Genomic DNA, 15,779 nt, shown 5'->3' with positions numbered 1-15,779 from the left:
TTTCCCTTCCTAAACCTCGACTTGCCAGTGCATGTCCTGTGTGCTGCAATTATTAAATGACACTTCACAACTTCATCTCTTCTTCCGCTACATCTGCTTGCTGTTCCCGTGTGCAACCTCACTCACATCCCAAACATCTAAATGCATTGTTTCCTCTGTTTCTCCTGCCAGCATGGAAAGAAGCCATCCTTGAAGCAGGATTGCCTTTGAGCTGGCAGCAGACGAGTGATTGGCATTGGGCATTACTGCTGAGACTCTGGCAGGCCGTTTAGCAGAGAACCTTGGCTAATGAATGTCATCCACACCTAGCAGATGTGCCACTAGCTGCCATGCCAGATTTTTGACATAATACAATGCTGCTGGACACAACAGTGCTTGGGAAAAGCCATGGTGTAACTTGTGCCTTCAACACAGCTTTCAGCCTCACTCACAGTTCTGCAAGAGAGAAACGAAACCTGCGCAAGGGAGGGTGATGTATCTATCGGTGCGTCCCGCTCCTCGCCCGTGTTTTTAGTCGGTGCGTAAATGATTTTTGTGCTGGCTTTCCTCAGGTGCCAGAGGACCTTTAAAAAAAAAAAAACCAACCCACTCCACCCCTTTTCCCCGTGCTTTGAGGGCCGGCTTCAGCTGGTCCCCGCAGCCCCCCGGCTCCGCGCTGTGCCCGGGGCTGGACCGGGCGCGGCTGCCGGGGGTGGGGGCGGGCAGGGGAGGGGAGGCGCGGTTCCCCACATCACCCCCAGCCCCCGAGAGCCGGGCCTGCTGCAGGAAGGGGCCTGGGGCGTAAATCTCGCCGCCGGCAACATCTTTGGCTTCGTCTTTCCTCTCCTGCCCTCCATCGGAGGGAAGGTAGCATTTACCCTGCACAACAGCTACCCTTGCGGGCCGCTCATGGCCGCCCCCGAACTCCTCGGAGGTCCCCCCGCCCAAAGCCCCCTCCCATACACGGCAGCGCCGGGGGAGCGGTCCCCGACGCGGCAGGACGGGACCGCCTCCCCGCGCCGCCTCTGCATCCTAATCCCGGGAGTAATCCCGAGCAGCGGCATTAGAGTGGGCAGCCGCTAATCCCGCACCGGCCGTGCGGGGGGCCTCGTGCGTGTCCCCGCGGTGGGGGGGGTCCCCACGCACGGCCGGGGGGCGAGGCCGTGGAGGTTTTCGAGCAAACACTTGCTCTTACGGCATCAGATAACTCGGTCTTAAACCCTCCAATTACCCGGCGGTGCGTGCGGGAGAGGAGGAGGGAGAGGGGCGCAGGACGGGACGGGGGGGCCCTGCTGCACCGGGGTTTCTGCCTTCCCCCTCCAGCGATCCGGTCACCCTCCTGCTGCCCCCTCCCCGCTTCTGCGGCTTCATTCAGGACCGTCTTCCACACACACACCCCTTTATCTATAACCTGCACCGTCGCTTTTATTTCTGTGGCCAAGGAAGCGGTGCAGAGGGGGGAGCGACGAGCTCCCCGCCCCGGAGGAGAGGTATCCTCAAAACACGCCTCTGGGTCCCCCCTTGCGGGGCGCTTGCCGCGGCTGGACCCGGTGTCCCGGGGCCGCCGCCGGCACCCAGTGACTCTGGGGCCGTGTCTTTCAGACACGTTTAGCTCCGAGGTGGGGGGGGTGTTCCCTCTCAGCCGGCTGAAAGTCAAGTTCAGCGCGGCTGGGCTGGCTGGGATGCTTCCAGGGAGGGACGCCGGGGGGTCGATACCGGGGGTATGGTATCAAAATACGAAACACTCGGATTGCGTGAGATCAGGCGCCGATGCACGAGCGTAACACGCATCACTTTGCCGCTTTTCCCGGTTTTTTTTTCCTCGGCCTCTTTATCTTTCAATTGGAAACCAATTAAAGGTTTCTATAAATCTGTTAGCATCCCTTTTACGTGGGGCCCTCTGATGCCTGCTGTATTGCCCTTTAGATGCCTCTTCCTTTTTTTGTTTTACAATTGTTGTATCAATATAATGCTTCCTTTCTTTCTCTGTCTCTATAGATACAGATATACAAGGCAAACTAAAGGTTTCAACTGCTATTCAGTGCCTCCTCATTTGTCCCGGAGCTGTAACAGTGGTGCCCTTTCTCTTCTGGCTGCTTTTCCCTGCTTCTGGAGCAGCAGTTATGGGAGAAGCAGATGGCTACTGATTGGGTGAGCTTTGTGGCTTTAATACTGAATACTTTATGGAAAAGGACTTTATCATGCTTGGTTGGTCAGAGGAACAACGGGATGAGATTTATGACTAGAGAAAATAAATCTTTTTAAGTTTCAGGCTCCTTCACACACCCCACGTCAAGTCGCTGTAGCAGAACTGGAGCTAAAATCCTCCGCATCTTTCTTTTTTTCCTCTCTCTCCCCCTCCCTCCCCCTCTGTCTGTCTGTCCTTTCACTGCTCTCCCCACCCCCTCTCCACCAGGGTTTACCAAACCTCTGCAAACTTCAGGGACTGTCGCTCACTGGAGCAGCGGAGGCCTTCACAGCCCCATCGGCTGCGTGGGGAAAGAAAGGACCATTCCCACATGCAGATCATCTGCCTGACGGGAATATGCTGGGCAGCCAGCTCCTGCCAAGGCTTGTCCACGTGCAGCCCAGAAAGAGGCCACCTGGGGTCCCGGTAGGGAGGTTTGAATGACACCCTCATAAACCCAACAACACCACGGTTGTGGTCCAGCAGAGAGATGCCCAGATGGGGCTGCCCACTGCTTGCTGCAGAGCCCAGATCTCTGGAAGGAGAGGGAGCCCAGCACTGCCAGACTCCAGTGCCCCCCACGCTGGGCAGCCCCCGGGCCGGGGCTTGTGGGACCATTTCTCCAGGGAGCAGCCCTCCACACTGGCTCTTAGCCGCCCCCACGGAGGCTTTGCACTTGCCACCAGCCACAGTGTGTTAGCCATTGAGTCTCGGCTTCCCCACAGTCTCACACGCTGGAGGATGACCAAGAGCTGTGCCGTGGGGTGTGCTCCAGCCTCAGCCCCAGTGGGAGGCTGGGGTTGGCGCACAGGGGTGGAAAGGCCCAATGGCATGAGGAGGCAGAGGCAGATTTCACTCTTCCTGGGGTTCCCCCATTTTGTTTCTCTCTCCCATCCCGTGTAGCCCATAACATTCTCCATCCAGGTGTTAAACACTTTAAGAAAGCTAAAGCTAGGTGAAAGCTTCCCAGATTTTAAACCTTGGTGATATTACCACGTCACGTTAGGAGGAGAAATAGAAAGCTGTTGTTGAGAAAAATAATTTTGAGATAAACAATCAGAAGTGATTTGGGGCTATACATTAACCGTTTAACCAACCCCCCGTATTACATTCAGTAGTCTGTTTTCTGCAGTTATAAAAATTTTCTGTGACGCTTTGGTGAATATACAAATTGATATTTCTAACTAGTTTCTGCATCTGCTTGGAAAGAAGTACGGAGCAGATCAAGCACCATCAGGTTGAAGCTGAAGAAATAGCTGAGGTGCTTATGGCACCTGAGTTGTGAGCAAATGGTAGGGAAGGAATGCGGAGTCCTGCTGTGGCTGCCTGAGGCTGCTGGGGGAGCAGAAGTGTTTGCTCCTTCTTGGGGTGAACCACAGCCAAAGCCGGCGTCTGGCAAAAAGGGCTTTACATTTGTGTAGCGTGGCAGTGACTTGACCTGGAAGCCCCAGGTTCTGCTGCAAACATCAGAGAGAGGCTGCCGAAGGGTCATGGGAAATAGGAAGGGATGGGGACCACAGGCTTGTTTGGTAGCTGAGCTGGAAAAGAGATAGGCACTGCTGGTGTGCCTGGGCCCTGGTGAGGGCCTGGTGGTGGGGAAGTGTCGGGGCTGGCTGTGGGGCTTGAGGAGTCCCAGAAGGACCCATGCGCCTGCTTGGAAGGATTACCGGTGGGTAACCCTTCCCCATGCCGCTGTTTTCTGGTCTGCAGCATGGCAGTGATGCTGTGGACACCCTGGTACAGGACCTCCTGAGGACAGGTGCCATCCACAAGCCTGGTAACAGTTAAATGCAGAAAGGATGATTTGTCATTCAGCTGAGGCCCCGATTTATTTCCACTACAGAGGCCTAGCTGCTGTGTTTGTCTCAGGGGAAGGGAACCATTCTGCCTGCGTTTCTGCAGGCACCAGGAGAGCTTGTGGATCCACATCTTGTTTTGAATCACTTTTCTGTTCCACCTTGTGTGCTCCCCCCCAAGGACCACAGGCCTGCCTTGCCTCTGACAGCAGTGGGCAGACAGGGGAGCAAGGCAGCTTTGGGCCATTCCTTCATCTCTCCACCCCTCCTCCTCGCAGTCCCCTGGCACCACCTGAATGATTGTGGCTGTGCTTGTGTGCTTCTGCGAACTTGCGTATTTTCTCAGTGATTTTTATTTCACGGGTGACTTTATAGCAGAGTCACCTGTGAGCTGACTTTTGGCTGTGTATGTGTCTCCTCAGAGGAGTAACCACGCATTCGTAGGCCTGGTGCCTGTCACAGCTTTGAGGCTGCATTTTGCAGGGGATGCAGGAGTGTTTCTGAGCACAGGTTGTGCAGCCTCACCTGCCCCCTTGGCAGGGAGGAAAAAGAAGGCCCCTCCAGCACAGCCAGGAGGATGCCCTGACATCCTCAGAGAGACAGAGCCTCCATCCTGTGCGGCCATGTCCATGGCAGCTCATCATGGGCAGAAACCTGGACCTTCCCTTTGAGATGTTAAGGGATATTGGTGATCGACCATCACCACGCCACCAGCCCCTTGACCCCCGCAGCAGCCCTATCCCCCCAGCCGGGGAGCTGCAGAGCCTGTGCCGCCCCCCCGGGCCTGGACGGCCGCCAGCCCCTGCGTGTCTATGGGGCTCCGGTTTACCTGCCCGGCTGCCTCCGAGCCCAAGTCCTGCTCCTGCCCCGGCAGCTGCTGGAGACTCCCCTTTCCGGGGAGCCGGTTGTCGGTGGCCCCCCCGTACCGGGCCGGTGCCGTCGGGGGGGCGTCGGTGCTGCGGGGCTGGGGCTGGAGCAGCGGGGAGGCGGCCTTGGGCGGCTGGCTGCCGGGGGCTCCGAGGGAAGGCGGCGGGAGCGCCTCAGCCCGGGTCGCTCTTGGCGCTCCACGGGAGGTTTTCTGGAAGAATAAACGTATGTGGCATGCCTATAGTTAAGGAGGTATTTCGTAGGTGCCTTGCGGAGGTGGCAGGCAGCGTGTGCAAGGCACCGCGGGGGTGGCGGTGCAGCTGCGGGGCGCCCCGAGACCCCGCCAGGCTGCGGCCGGGGCTGGCGACCGGGGAGCTGCTCCCTCCCCGGGCAGGGCCCCCTTCACCCCGGATCGGGCCCCGGAGCACCCTCACCTTCCCGCCTCCTCCCCCCCGCCACTACCCGCAAGATCCTGGTGCGGATGTTCGCTGGGCCCGGGAAAGCGGCTGCTTCCCAAAGCTGCGGACTTCGCTGCGTACTCCTCTTTTCAGGGCGGGCTTCCCCGTGCCGCAGGCACCGGCACCGGGCTCTGCCAGCGAGCCGGGCTCGGCTGCCTTTGCTGTGGGCGCTCCCCGGCCGTGGCGCTCGGAAGCATGAACTTAAAACCAAAGAGTCCGCGTACATAAAAGTGGTGTTCTGCGACGCTGAGGCGACGCCGTTGCCTGGGATTCACTTTTACGGTAGCATCCGAGGCTGAATAAATGCTCATAAATGCCGCTACGGTCCTTTTTAGTATCGGGAATTTCGGTGGCTGAGATAATGCCGAAGCAATTTCGAGATACTTTATGTACCGTGGTGTCCCTTAAAATTCTCGCGAATAAAAATAACGCGTAGGTTTTCTTTCCCCCCTACTAACGACAGTCATTCGGACAATTTATATCACACAGCGAGAGCTGCGGCATTTAAAGAAAAAAAAAAAAACGAGAAAGAAAAAAAAAAAAAAGAAAACAGGAAAAGGGGCAAACCCCCCCCCCTTTGAAGCAGGAATTGAGATCCAATTTTTTACAGACTCCCATATTTTTAATGTTATGACAATCTCCGTTTTAGGAGACGCTGTGTTTTGTCGAATTAATAAGATAAATGTTGAAAGCATATTATGTGCAGCCTTTAATCCTAATGCAAGGAAAATCGTAATTATGTAGAGGATAAGTGAATTCGAAAGCCAAATAGCAGCCCACTCTCTGATTGCAAACAACACTCCGTTCGCCTCTAGAAAACGCTTTGTCTCTTCTTTTGTTTAGTTTAGGGGGTTTTAAATTTTATTTGTCTTCGTTTTTTTTTTTTTAACCTGTTTTGTATCCGAAATTACGGCGATAAGGGAGGAACCGGTAAACACTTTCCCGTGCGGTAAAACGCTTATTTTGGCACAGAACGTCCGCGAATGCTTTCGCTTACCAAATCCGCGCGCGTGTCCGCAAAAAAAGGGGCCCCGCGTGTGCGTGGGTGCGAGCCGGGCGCTGCCCCCGCGCCCCGGGAGAGGCGGGGGCCGCGGCGTGGGGGGCGACCCGACCCGACGCGGCGGCCGCCCTCTCCGCTCCAGACCGTGGGGGGACACCGGCCCGGGGCAGGCTCCGGCGGGGAGTCCCGGGGCTGCCCGCTGCCGCTCTCCGGCCGCACGTCGGGCATCCGCCGGGTGCCCTCCCCGCTCCGAAGGGCCGGGTGTGCGGTCCCCCTCCGCGCGGGCATCCCTGCCCGCCTTCATCCCGGTGGGGAGGGGCGAGGTGGGGGTTTATTCGTGTGCCTGAGGGCTCCCCCCTGCCCGGCAGGTGAGAGGGCAGAGCGGGAAGGCGGCCGCCGGTATCCCGGCGCCGGGCGGGGCAGCCGCTGGGCCCCCCCCGGCCCCCCGCCCGGCCCCCCGCCCAGCACCCCGTGCCAGGCCGGCCCGGAGCGGCGGCCCCCTTACCCCGCACACTGCTACCGACGGGCTGGGGGGTGCGCCCCGTCCTGCCCCGGCCTCCTCCCCCCCCGCAGGTGTCCGGTGGCGGCGGGGCCAGGTGAAGAGCGGGCGGGTGGGCAGGCAGCGAGCGGGCAGCCCCTGAAGGGGTTAAAGGGAGGGGACGTGGGCTGTCACGCGTCATTGGGCAGATTATGTGCAGCAAACAAAAAGTGTGTGTCTGTGTGCCAGTCACTCACTGCATCGGGTCCATCTGCACCGCTCGCCTCGCCGGCCGCCTCCCCGCCTCGCCCGCCCGCTCCCCGCCGCCGCCCGCGCCCCGGCCCCGGCCCGCCGCCTCCCCGGCCATGGAGCGGCTCTGATACAATAGCGCCGGGGGCAGCGCAGGCAGCAGCCCGTCTTTGTGCCACTTGACGGGGCGAGGATTACGTTCCCACTCTCCCCGGTGAGTACCCGCGGCGGGGCCCCGCCATTCCCCCGCGCCGCCGGGCCCGGCGCCCGGCCGGGGGGAGCCTGGCCGCGCCTCGCTCCGCCGCGCCGGCGGGGTAGCCCCGGAGCAGGGAACAATGCCGGGAGGTGGCCGTGCCGGCGCCCGGCCCTGCTCGGGATGCGGTGCCCGGCGGCTCCGGCTGCGGGAGCGGCCCCGGCGCCGCCCGGCCCGGACAAAGGGCGACGAGGGGAAGGCAGCGCTGCGGGGCCGGGGGGGACCCGGGTAGACGCGGGGCCGTGGGGGGCTGTGCGGGGCCCGGCGAGGGCGGGTGGAAAGTTTGGCGGGGGCCGCTCGCCGCCGTTTGTTTCGTTTGGCGAAATAATCCCTTCGGGGAAGGGATGCGCCGGGCAGCACCGTAACGGGGAGGGCGGTGGAGAGGCAGCGAAAGCGCCCTCCCCCCAGCCCCCGTTCCCGGGCGGGGCCCGGGACCCCCCGCCGCCCACGCCGCCGCTCCGGGGGGCGAAGTTCCTGGGGGCGCGGGGGACCCGGTTGTCTCCCGAAAACGGGGGGGTGGGGGGGGGGGAAAGGCGGCTCGCGGGGCCGTGCCCGGTGCGACCGGCTTCGGGTGTCAATAGGCGCACCGCGAGAAACACGGATTTATTCCCGAGCGAACCCCAAATGAATGATTTCGATGCCAGATGGGGTGGGGGGAAGGTAGCCGAACACTAATCGGGTCGGAAAGGGCAAGGGCGCCCGCAGCCCTGCGCGCAGCATCCTCCGGCCTCAGCACGGCGCAGCGCGGCGGGAGGCGCGGGCAGACCGGCGGCCGCTGTCCCGCACCCTGCCCTCACCCTGCCCGCACCCTGCCTGCTGCCAGCCTCGCCTCCGCCTGCATCCGTCCCCAAGTACAGCACGGGAGCCGCGGCTCACGCTCCTCCATAAATAAGCGTGTCGAGGTAAAAATAATTACCTCTGCTTGCTGCTTTTAATTAAAGTCTCGGAGGGAAAGTGCTGGATTATGGTAATGAGCAGACATACGTTCCCTCTTGTCGAGCGGAGCGGGAGGTGAGCTGACATGCAATCAGCGACAATGACAAGCCACTTGAAACCCATTCGCTCTGCTCCTCTGTCACAGCCCGGGAACCGGCCCGGCTCCTCTCTCGCCTGGTCCCGCAGCCCGGCGCAGGGACCGGCCGCTCCGCTCTGTGCTTCGGCCGGAGGCCCGCAGACGGCGGCCCCGTTTTTGGCCGGCTCCTGCCCGTGAGCGGGTCTGGCCGCGGGTTCCCCCCCGCGCCTGCCCGGCTGCTGCCCGGAGCCGGCTCCCGTCGCGCTCGCAGCCGGGCTCGCTGATAAATAAATCATCGCGACAGCTTCCCCGCACCTCGCCTCCCGGTCGCCAAGCTCATCGCCGTCTTTAATTTTATTTTTTCCACGCCGGTGAAAGCGCTCGCCTGCCTCTCTTTTTCCTATTTTTTTCTTTCAATTTTTATTTATATTTTTTTACATTTTTTTTCCTCCCCGGCGTGTCGCGGCCGCACCTCCGCGCCGCGCTGTAACGGCTCTACTCTGCCCCTCTCTCTGCCCGCAGGCATGGAGGACGCCGGGGTCCAGAGGGGAATATGGGACGGGGACGCCAAGACGGTCCAGCAGTGCTTGACTGACATTTTCACCAGCGTTTACACCACCTGCGACATTCCAGAAAATGCCATTTTCGGCCCCTGCGTCCTGAGCCACACGTCCCTGTACGACAGTATCGCCTTCATCGCTCTCAAGTCCACCGACAAGCGCACCGTCCCCTACATATTCCGGGTAAGAGCCGCTCGCCCCGACGGCCGGTGCCCGAGCGCCGCCCCGCCGCGGAGCGCAGCCCCGCCGGGCCGCCCGCCAGGGACCCCCGCCGCCGCGATGCTTGCCCCCGCCGCCCGCCCGGCCCCATCCCGTCGGTCGGTCGGTGCGTCCGGCTGTCCGTGCGCGTTTATTAAAGCAGGGTTTGCAGGTGGACACGTCTGCGGCCAACGGCTCGTCGGAGGGGCTGATGTGGCTGCGGCTGGTGCAGTCGGCGCGGGAGCGGGAGGAGCAGAATCTGGAGGCCTACATCAAGAGCGGGCAGCTCTTCTACCGCTCCCTGCGCCGCATCGCCAAGGACGAGGAGCTGCTGGTGTGGTACGGCAAGGAGCTCACGGAGCTGCTGCTGCTCAGCCCCGCCCGGGCCCCCGCCCGCAGCAACGGTGGGTGACACGCGCGGCCGCCCCGCGCCCCTTTCCCACGGCCCCGGGTGACCAGGGGCCGCCGTGGCGGGCTGGGGAGGGGGTAGGCTGGGCGGGGTGACGGGGGTGCGGTGGCCGGCGGCGGGACACCCCGCCCCGTCCCTAATCCCCGGGGGAAGCGTCGTTGCCGGCCCCAGCTGACGGTGCACCCCCGTCCCCGTGTGACCCATCCCGCCCGTGGGGTGCCCGGCCGCAGGCTCGCCGCCCTTCGCCTGCCCCGAGTGTAGCCAGCGCTTCCAGTTCGAGCTGCCATTCGCCGCCCACCTTCGGTTCCGCTGCCCCAAGAGGCTGCACGGCCCGGACACCGGCCCCGCCGCCGAGGCCCCCGGCGGCAAGGACGGCGCCGGCAAGGAGCAGGAGACCGGCAAGTACTGCAAGCCCGGCGGGCCGCTCCACCATCCCTTCCCCGGGGCCGACGGCGGCAGCGCCGCCGCCAGCACCAAGCCCTCCACGGACTTCCACAACCTGGCGCGGGAGCTGGAAAACTCCCGCGGCGGCCACGGCGGGTCCCCGGGGCGGCCGGCGCCCCCCGAGGGCGTCCCCGAGGCGTCGGCCGGGAAGGCCAAGCGGCGGTATCCCGACGAGGAGGAGCGGGGCCCCGGCGGGGCGGCTCGGGGCCGCTTTCCGGCAGAGCGGCCGGGGCTGCCCTCGGCGCCCAAGGAGGAGCCGGTGTGCGCTCCGCAGCAGCAGTACCGGGCGGCCGGCTCCTACTGCGGCCTGGAGGAGGGCGGCCGCCTCTTCGCGCCGCCAAGCCCGGAGACGGGAGAGGCCAAGCGCAGCGCCTTCGTGGAGGTGAAAAAGGCGGCCCGCGGCCCCGAGCCCGACGGCGGCGGCCCCGAGGAGGGCCCGGAGCGCGCCTCCCCCGGCGCCCCGGGAGCGGGCGGAGGGGAGCCGGGGCTGTGCCCCCGCGGCGGCCCCGGGGGTCCGCTGGCCGCCCGCCTGGAGGGGGGCAGCCCGGCGCGGGGCAGCGCCTTCACCACCGTCCCGCAGCTGGGGGGTGGCCCCGGCGGCGGCCCCGGCGGCGGGGCGGAGGAGCGGAAGAGCGCCTTCTCGCAGCCCGCCCGCTCCTTCCCGCACGTCCCGCCACTGGTGCTGGGCCAGAAGCTGGGCGGGCTGGGCGAGCCCTGCCCCGACGGCGCTGCCGCCCCCGCCCGCCTCTACGCCGCCGAGGCGCTGGCAGTCAAGCTGCCGGGCGGCGGGGAGGCGGCGGGCGGCGGCGGCGGTGGCGGTGGGGGCGGCGGCGGCGGTGGGGGGCTTCCCAAGCAGAGCCCCTTCCTCTACGCCACCGCCTTCTGGCCCAAGAGCTCGGCGGCGGCGGCGGTGGCGGCGGCGGCGGGGCCGCTGCAGCTGCAGCTGCCGTCGGCGCTGACGCTGCTGCCGCCGTCGTTCACCTCGCTGTGCCTGCCGGCCCAGAACTGGTGCGCCAAGTGCAACGCGTCCTTCCGCATGACCTCGGACCTGGTCTACCACATGCGCTCCCACCACAAGAAGGAGTACGCGCTGGAGCCCCTCGTCAAGCGGCGCCGCGAGGAGAAGCTCAAGTGCCCCATCTGCAACGAGTCCTTCCGCGAGCGCCACCACCTCTCCCGCCACATGACCTCTCACAACTAGCGGGACACCCCCCCACCACACGCCTCGCACCCCAGGGACCCCCCCGCCCATGGCAGCGGCCGCCCGCCGCTTTCTTTCCTTTCCTTTCGATGCACGCATTTTCACTTTCCGGGGAGGGGCGGGGAGGGCAGCAGGGGAGAAGAGGAGAAGAAGAAAAGAGAAGGAGGAAGAAGAAAAAAAAAAAAAACGAATAAAAGCACCGGGAAAAAAAGCAGAAAAAAAGCGCAAATGACTTAAAAATACATTTTTTAAAATGTCATATATTGCAACATATTGATGCATTTGTCATACGTTTCTACTTAAATTATTAAGCACTTATGGTTTAGATGTAATAATAATTATATGTCAGGGTAAATTTTTATTTTAGATATAAAGCTAAAGGCGGGGAGGAGCGCGGCGGGGCCGGCGGGGGCGGCGGGCCGGGGGTCCTGCATGCACCGGGCGCCTCCCGCCCGCCCGGCCCCCGCCGCCCGCGTCCCTTTTACTACAGAGTGTCACTTGGTGCCCGTGAAATGGAGTCTCGATAGTTCCGTGTTACCTTTCCTTTTCGGTTTGGGTTCTTTTTTTCCCTCCCCCGCTCTCGAAAAGGTTTATTAAACTTTATAGTTTATCTGGGTATGTTGGATGCTTTGACAATAAATGACTTTATTTTCTTCAAAGCACCTGGACGTTAATCGATGGCGGGGGGGACGGGGGGAGCGGGGCGGCCCACGGCTGCGGGCCGGGACGGGGAAGGGGACAGGGCGGGGAAGGGGACAGGGAGAGACCTCCCCTGCCGCTCCCCTCTGCTGTCCTTCTCTTCCGCCTTCCTTCGGCCTCTCTTACCTCCGTCCGTCCTTCCGTCTGTTCATTCCGGCTTTCGCCCTGCGTTTTATTGACCTTTTATTTCCCTCTCTTTCTTTCCTTCTGTCCTTCCCTTCCTTTTTGTGTTTTTGGTTTCGTTTCATTTCTTTCTTTTTGCCTTTCTGTCTTTCCTTGTCTTTCTTTTTGCCTTTCAGTTCTTGCTTTCTTTTTTCTTTCTTTTTTTGTCTCTTCCTCTCTTTTCTCAGTCTATTTTTCCCTTTTCCTTTTCCTTTTCTTCCTCAGCCCCTCTGCTTCATGCCACTTCACCCCTGCCAGGAGCCTTTCTTGCCCCCCGCCGTCACCAGGGCTTCACGTAGTCCCCACCTTGCAGCGTGGGGGGAGCACGGGCCCTGACTGTGAGCAGAGCCCCCGGGGGTTGCACAGGGCCTGGAGTGACAGGGCCCAGAGGAGCCCCCAGCCCCGGCTGTCCTGGGGCAGGGAGTGCTTGTAGGGGGTGGGGGTGGGTCCCGTCTGCCCCGGTGATGGGGCCACAGCCATGGACACAGGGGAGGGCTCAGGAAGGGGGGAGGCTCTCTGGGCACAGGGGGACACAGGGACGGAATGGGACAGTCTAGCCCTACAGGCACCACCTGCAGCAGCTGCATTTTGTGTCAGACCCGTGTATTTCTGGGTGCAAGGGAGAGCGCTAGCCGACGCAGCAGCTTGGTGACATATTGAAAGCCCATTTCCATGCCCAGGCTGATGTAACTGTTGTGAGCATTGCATGGACAAGGCTATGTGCGACTTGGTGGGTTGCCGGCAGGGAAAATACCCAAAAGCAGGGTGTGTGCAAGGCAGGAGCCCAAGCTGGAGCCTGGGAGCCCCACAGCTTTGTGCAAATGGAGTGCAGGGTTTTGGAGATTGCCATGAAGTACCCGGATCTGCTGCAAAGCTTTTACAGCTCCGGGGGAAGTTGCCTGGAGCTTCAAATAGGACACACTTAAGAACTCTGCATACTTTGAGCCTTCTTGCCTGTTCCTGAGAGGAGCTGAAACTGATAACCAGCACTGGCCCTCCCATACCTCAGAAAGGCACAGGTGGGTCCCTGGTATGAAACTGGTGTTAAGCGTCTGGAAGGTTTTGGCCCCGTACAATCTATTTTCCATCCTGACTACTCTCCCCCCACACTCGTAGGCTGTTCTGGAATCACTTCCCACCAGCATCCCTCTGGTGCTGTTCTCTCCATCAGCGCACTTGCCCTTGAAAGCCAAAAGCTTCCCGGCCCCGGGACTGTACGAATAACCCCCAAACCACTCAACATGCTAAAACGGTACCTCCTCACTGCCCTTCACTGCTGTCAGGAGCACGCGTGGCTCCACCTGTCTGCGATTAATTGCGGGGGCGAGGCCCTAATTGCTCCCCAGGAGTTTTCCTCAAAAGCAGTAGCACAGGCGCAGCTCGTCGTTTAAGGAGGGTGTGTGGGGTGTCCTGGGTGGCTGTGGTGCGGCGGTGGGTGCTTTGCCCGTGGGCGGGCAGGGGCTGCCGGGGGCGGGCGGGCACCGCCATCTAGCGGGGCCGCCGCCGGCCCGAGCAATGCGGGGGATGCTCGGCTGCCTCGCTGGGTTTGTGCTTGGGGGTGCGCCGTGCTCCGGGCTCCTCTCGGGGCAGCGCTGCTTTCCCAGCAGCCCTGGGAGTGCGCTCAGGGCTCAGCACCTTCCTGGTAGAGGAAGTAAAAATTATGCTTTCCGTGACTCTGTGTGCTTGCTTTGGTTTTTGGGTTCTGGTGCTGCTGGCCACCTGCTGCTTAATTTGCTTTGGTCTCTAGGTCTTGCTCGTTGGTGAGTACTGCAGGAGCTGGCTCACAGCTGTGGGGACTCAGGCACCTCGGCACATACACCATGTCTCAAATGCGGTCCAAGTACTTTTTAGCCTCTCACAGCCAAGTGGTTGTGTGTGCTTCTGCAGTGGGCTGGGGCCCTGTCCTGCTCTGGCACTGCCCTGCAGCGCCCTGGACTTCCACCCTTTCATTTCAACCCTGTCTGTAGGCACAGTGCTAAGCACCAGGGCTTTGCCTGTGGGGTCTGCCTGGGTAAGGGGTGCCTGCCTGCAGAGTGAGTCCCTTAAAATTACTGCCTCGCAAAGCACGTATGGTGCAGCAGGCACCCTCTGCCGTTACTGGTATGCAAAGCTCCCACTGTTCCTCTATGTAAGTACCAAAAACGTACAGGACTTCCAGGCAGAAAATTTATTCTTAGATGTTAGACTTCATTTTGGCAAAATCTACCCAGACTTTGGCCAGAACTTTTTGGCCAGGGTCAGAAGGGATGAGTAAACCCCAACTGATGCTAGGTGCTCAAGCAGGTCATCTCATAGTAAGGGCAGGCAGGGCCCTTGGTCCTGTACGGTTGGGTATCCTATGAAGGAGGATGACGAGAGTTTCCCTTGGGCTATTGGGGCTCAGGACATGGCCATAGCAGGTCCTTCACTCTGAAGAGCTGTGCTGGCTTTCTTCAGGATGGATGTGAGTGCCACCGCCCAAGCAGTGCTCTTTTGTGAATTAACAGTACTGCTGTAGGTGAAGTAGGAAGGAAAGCTTTTTTTTTTTTTCCTGTAAATGTCTTTCTCTGTCTGTGGGCTGACACTGTGCCGCAGCTCTGTGTGGCAGCGAGTGTGAGTAGCCGCTGCTGCCTGTGGCAGGGCAGAGGCTAGCCGGGCTGCAGCACCAGCTGCCTTTCCCCAGCACAGGCTCCTCTCCCAGCATCGCGCAGCCCAGGAAAGGCAGTGCTGAGGCACGACTCGGGCATTTTTTTGGGAGAGAGCTGCCCCTGCAAGCACATGCCGGAGCACACAGCTGCATCTGCCTCTGAAACCCATCCCATGAGGTGCATCTTCAACATGCTGCAGAGGAGCGGGGTGCCTTGGGAGTGAAGAAGGGCAGCCTTCAGCCTCAGCCTGTCCCAGCCCCAGTGCTGCCAGGGGAGCCCCTTGACTGATCCTCGCAGAGCTCAAGGTAAGGCTGCTCCATCTGTGGCCAGGCCTCACCGCAAATAATAATTCCAACAGATGCTGATATTAATGCTGTTACCGGGGCGCAGTGGGCAGGCTTGCACCCGCGGTAATGACTGTTTGAAAGCAGATCTGAACTGCATTTATTATAGTGCATGTTAGTGATATGCATGGGCAAAACTGTCATTTGGGTTTTTTTTTGTTGTTGTTGTTTTTAATACAACAAGCAGTGGGCCAGGCAGCTGGGCAGCAGACCTGCAGCTCGTGAATCCCCAGGATGAAGCCAAGAGCAGCTGCCTGCCTTGGGGCCTGATCCTGCCCCCACTGAAACCAGTGGGAGCTTTGCGTCCGGCTCCATGTGGTAGCAGGTTCAGCTGTGGATTAGCACCTGTGCAGTCAGACACAGGCAACGGAACTCCCCAGCTGCACAGACGCAGGCTGAACAGGGCTGCTTTCACCCAGGTTTTTTTTTGCCTGGACAAAGGTGTGAGAGTGAGGCGTTTGTGGGATTCAGCGCCCCACCCCCCACCCCCACCCCAGCTGCCCGCAATCATCCCCCGGGCTCACAGTGAGTACTCAGTGCAGTGCCTGCACGCTGCATCACAGCCTGCGGAAGTTGCCCAAAAATCTCTCAGCTAAGCATGAAGATGCAAAGCTGCTTGCTGGCATGATGGAGGGATAGAAGTCTGCTGCCGGGTTGGTAACGCTATTTGCTGCAGCTGCTCCTGATTAGGCTGGGCTCCTCTTTGCAAGGTGTGTATTGCTAGCTAACCTGTAACTGGGCCAGTTGTTAAAAAAAAACAGCTATTAGGATTTCATTGTAATACCCAACTCTTAAAGATGAGGTATTCAGCTGTAGACATCTAAGAAAATACTAAAATAGTTTACTTGCTTTGAA

The 15,779-nt window shown here is 60.9% G+C and overlaps 1 protein-coding gene across 2 annotated transcripts; it reads left to right on the top strand.

Annotated features, from left to right (window-relative positions):
* Positions 1–215: 215 nt before the first annotated feature.
* On the top strand, positions 216–11,751 carry PRDM8 (PR/SET domain 8). Of its 2 annotated transcripts, XM_075089909.1 has the most exons (5): positions 216–517; positions 1,978–2,130; positions 8,803–9,023; positions 9,211–9,442; positions 9,678–11,751. In XM_075089909.1, exons 3-5 carry the CDS (start codon positions 8,805–8,807, stop codon positions 11,090–11,092), a joined length of 1,866 nt encoding a protein of 621 aa, XP_074946010.1. In that variant the 5' UTR covers positions 216–517; positions 1,978–2,130; positions 8,803–8,804; the 3' UTR covers positions 11,093–11,751. The 2 variants fall into 2 exon arrangements, with proteins under 2 accessions (XP_074946010.1, XP_074946008.1); XM_075089907.1 differs by lacking the exons at positions 216–517; positions 1,978–2,130 and adding an exon at positions 7,043–7,229.
* Positions 11,752–15,779: the final 4,028 nt, after the last annotated feature.

This window comes from Phalacrocorax aristotelis, chromosome 4 (assembly GCF_949628215.1).
Source record: "Phalacrocorax aristotelis chromosome 4, bGulAri2.1, whole genome shotgun sequence".
NCBI lineage: Eukaryota > Metazoa > Chordata > Aves > Suliformes > Phalacrocoracidae > Phalacrocorax > Phalacrocorax aristotelis.
Note: the sequence above shows the minus strand (reverse complement) of the source record. Positions and strands in the feature narration are given on the sequence as shown.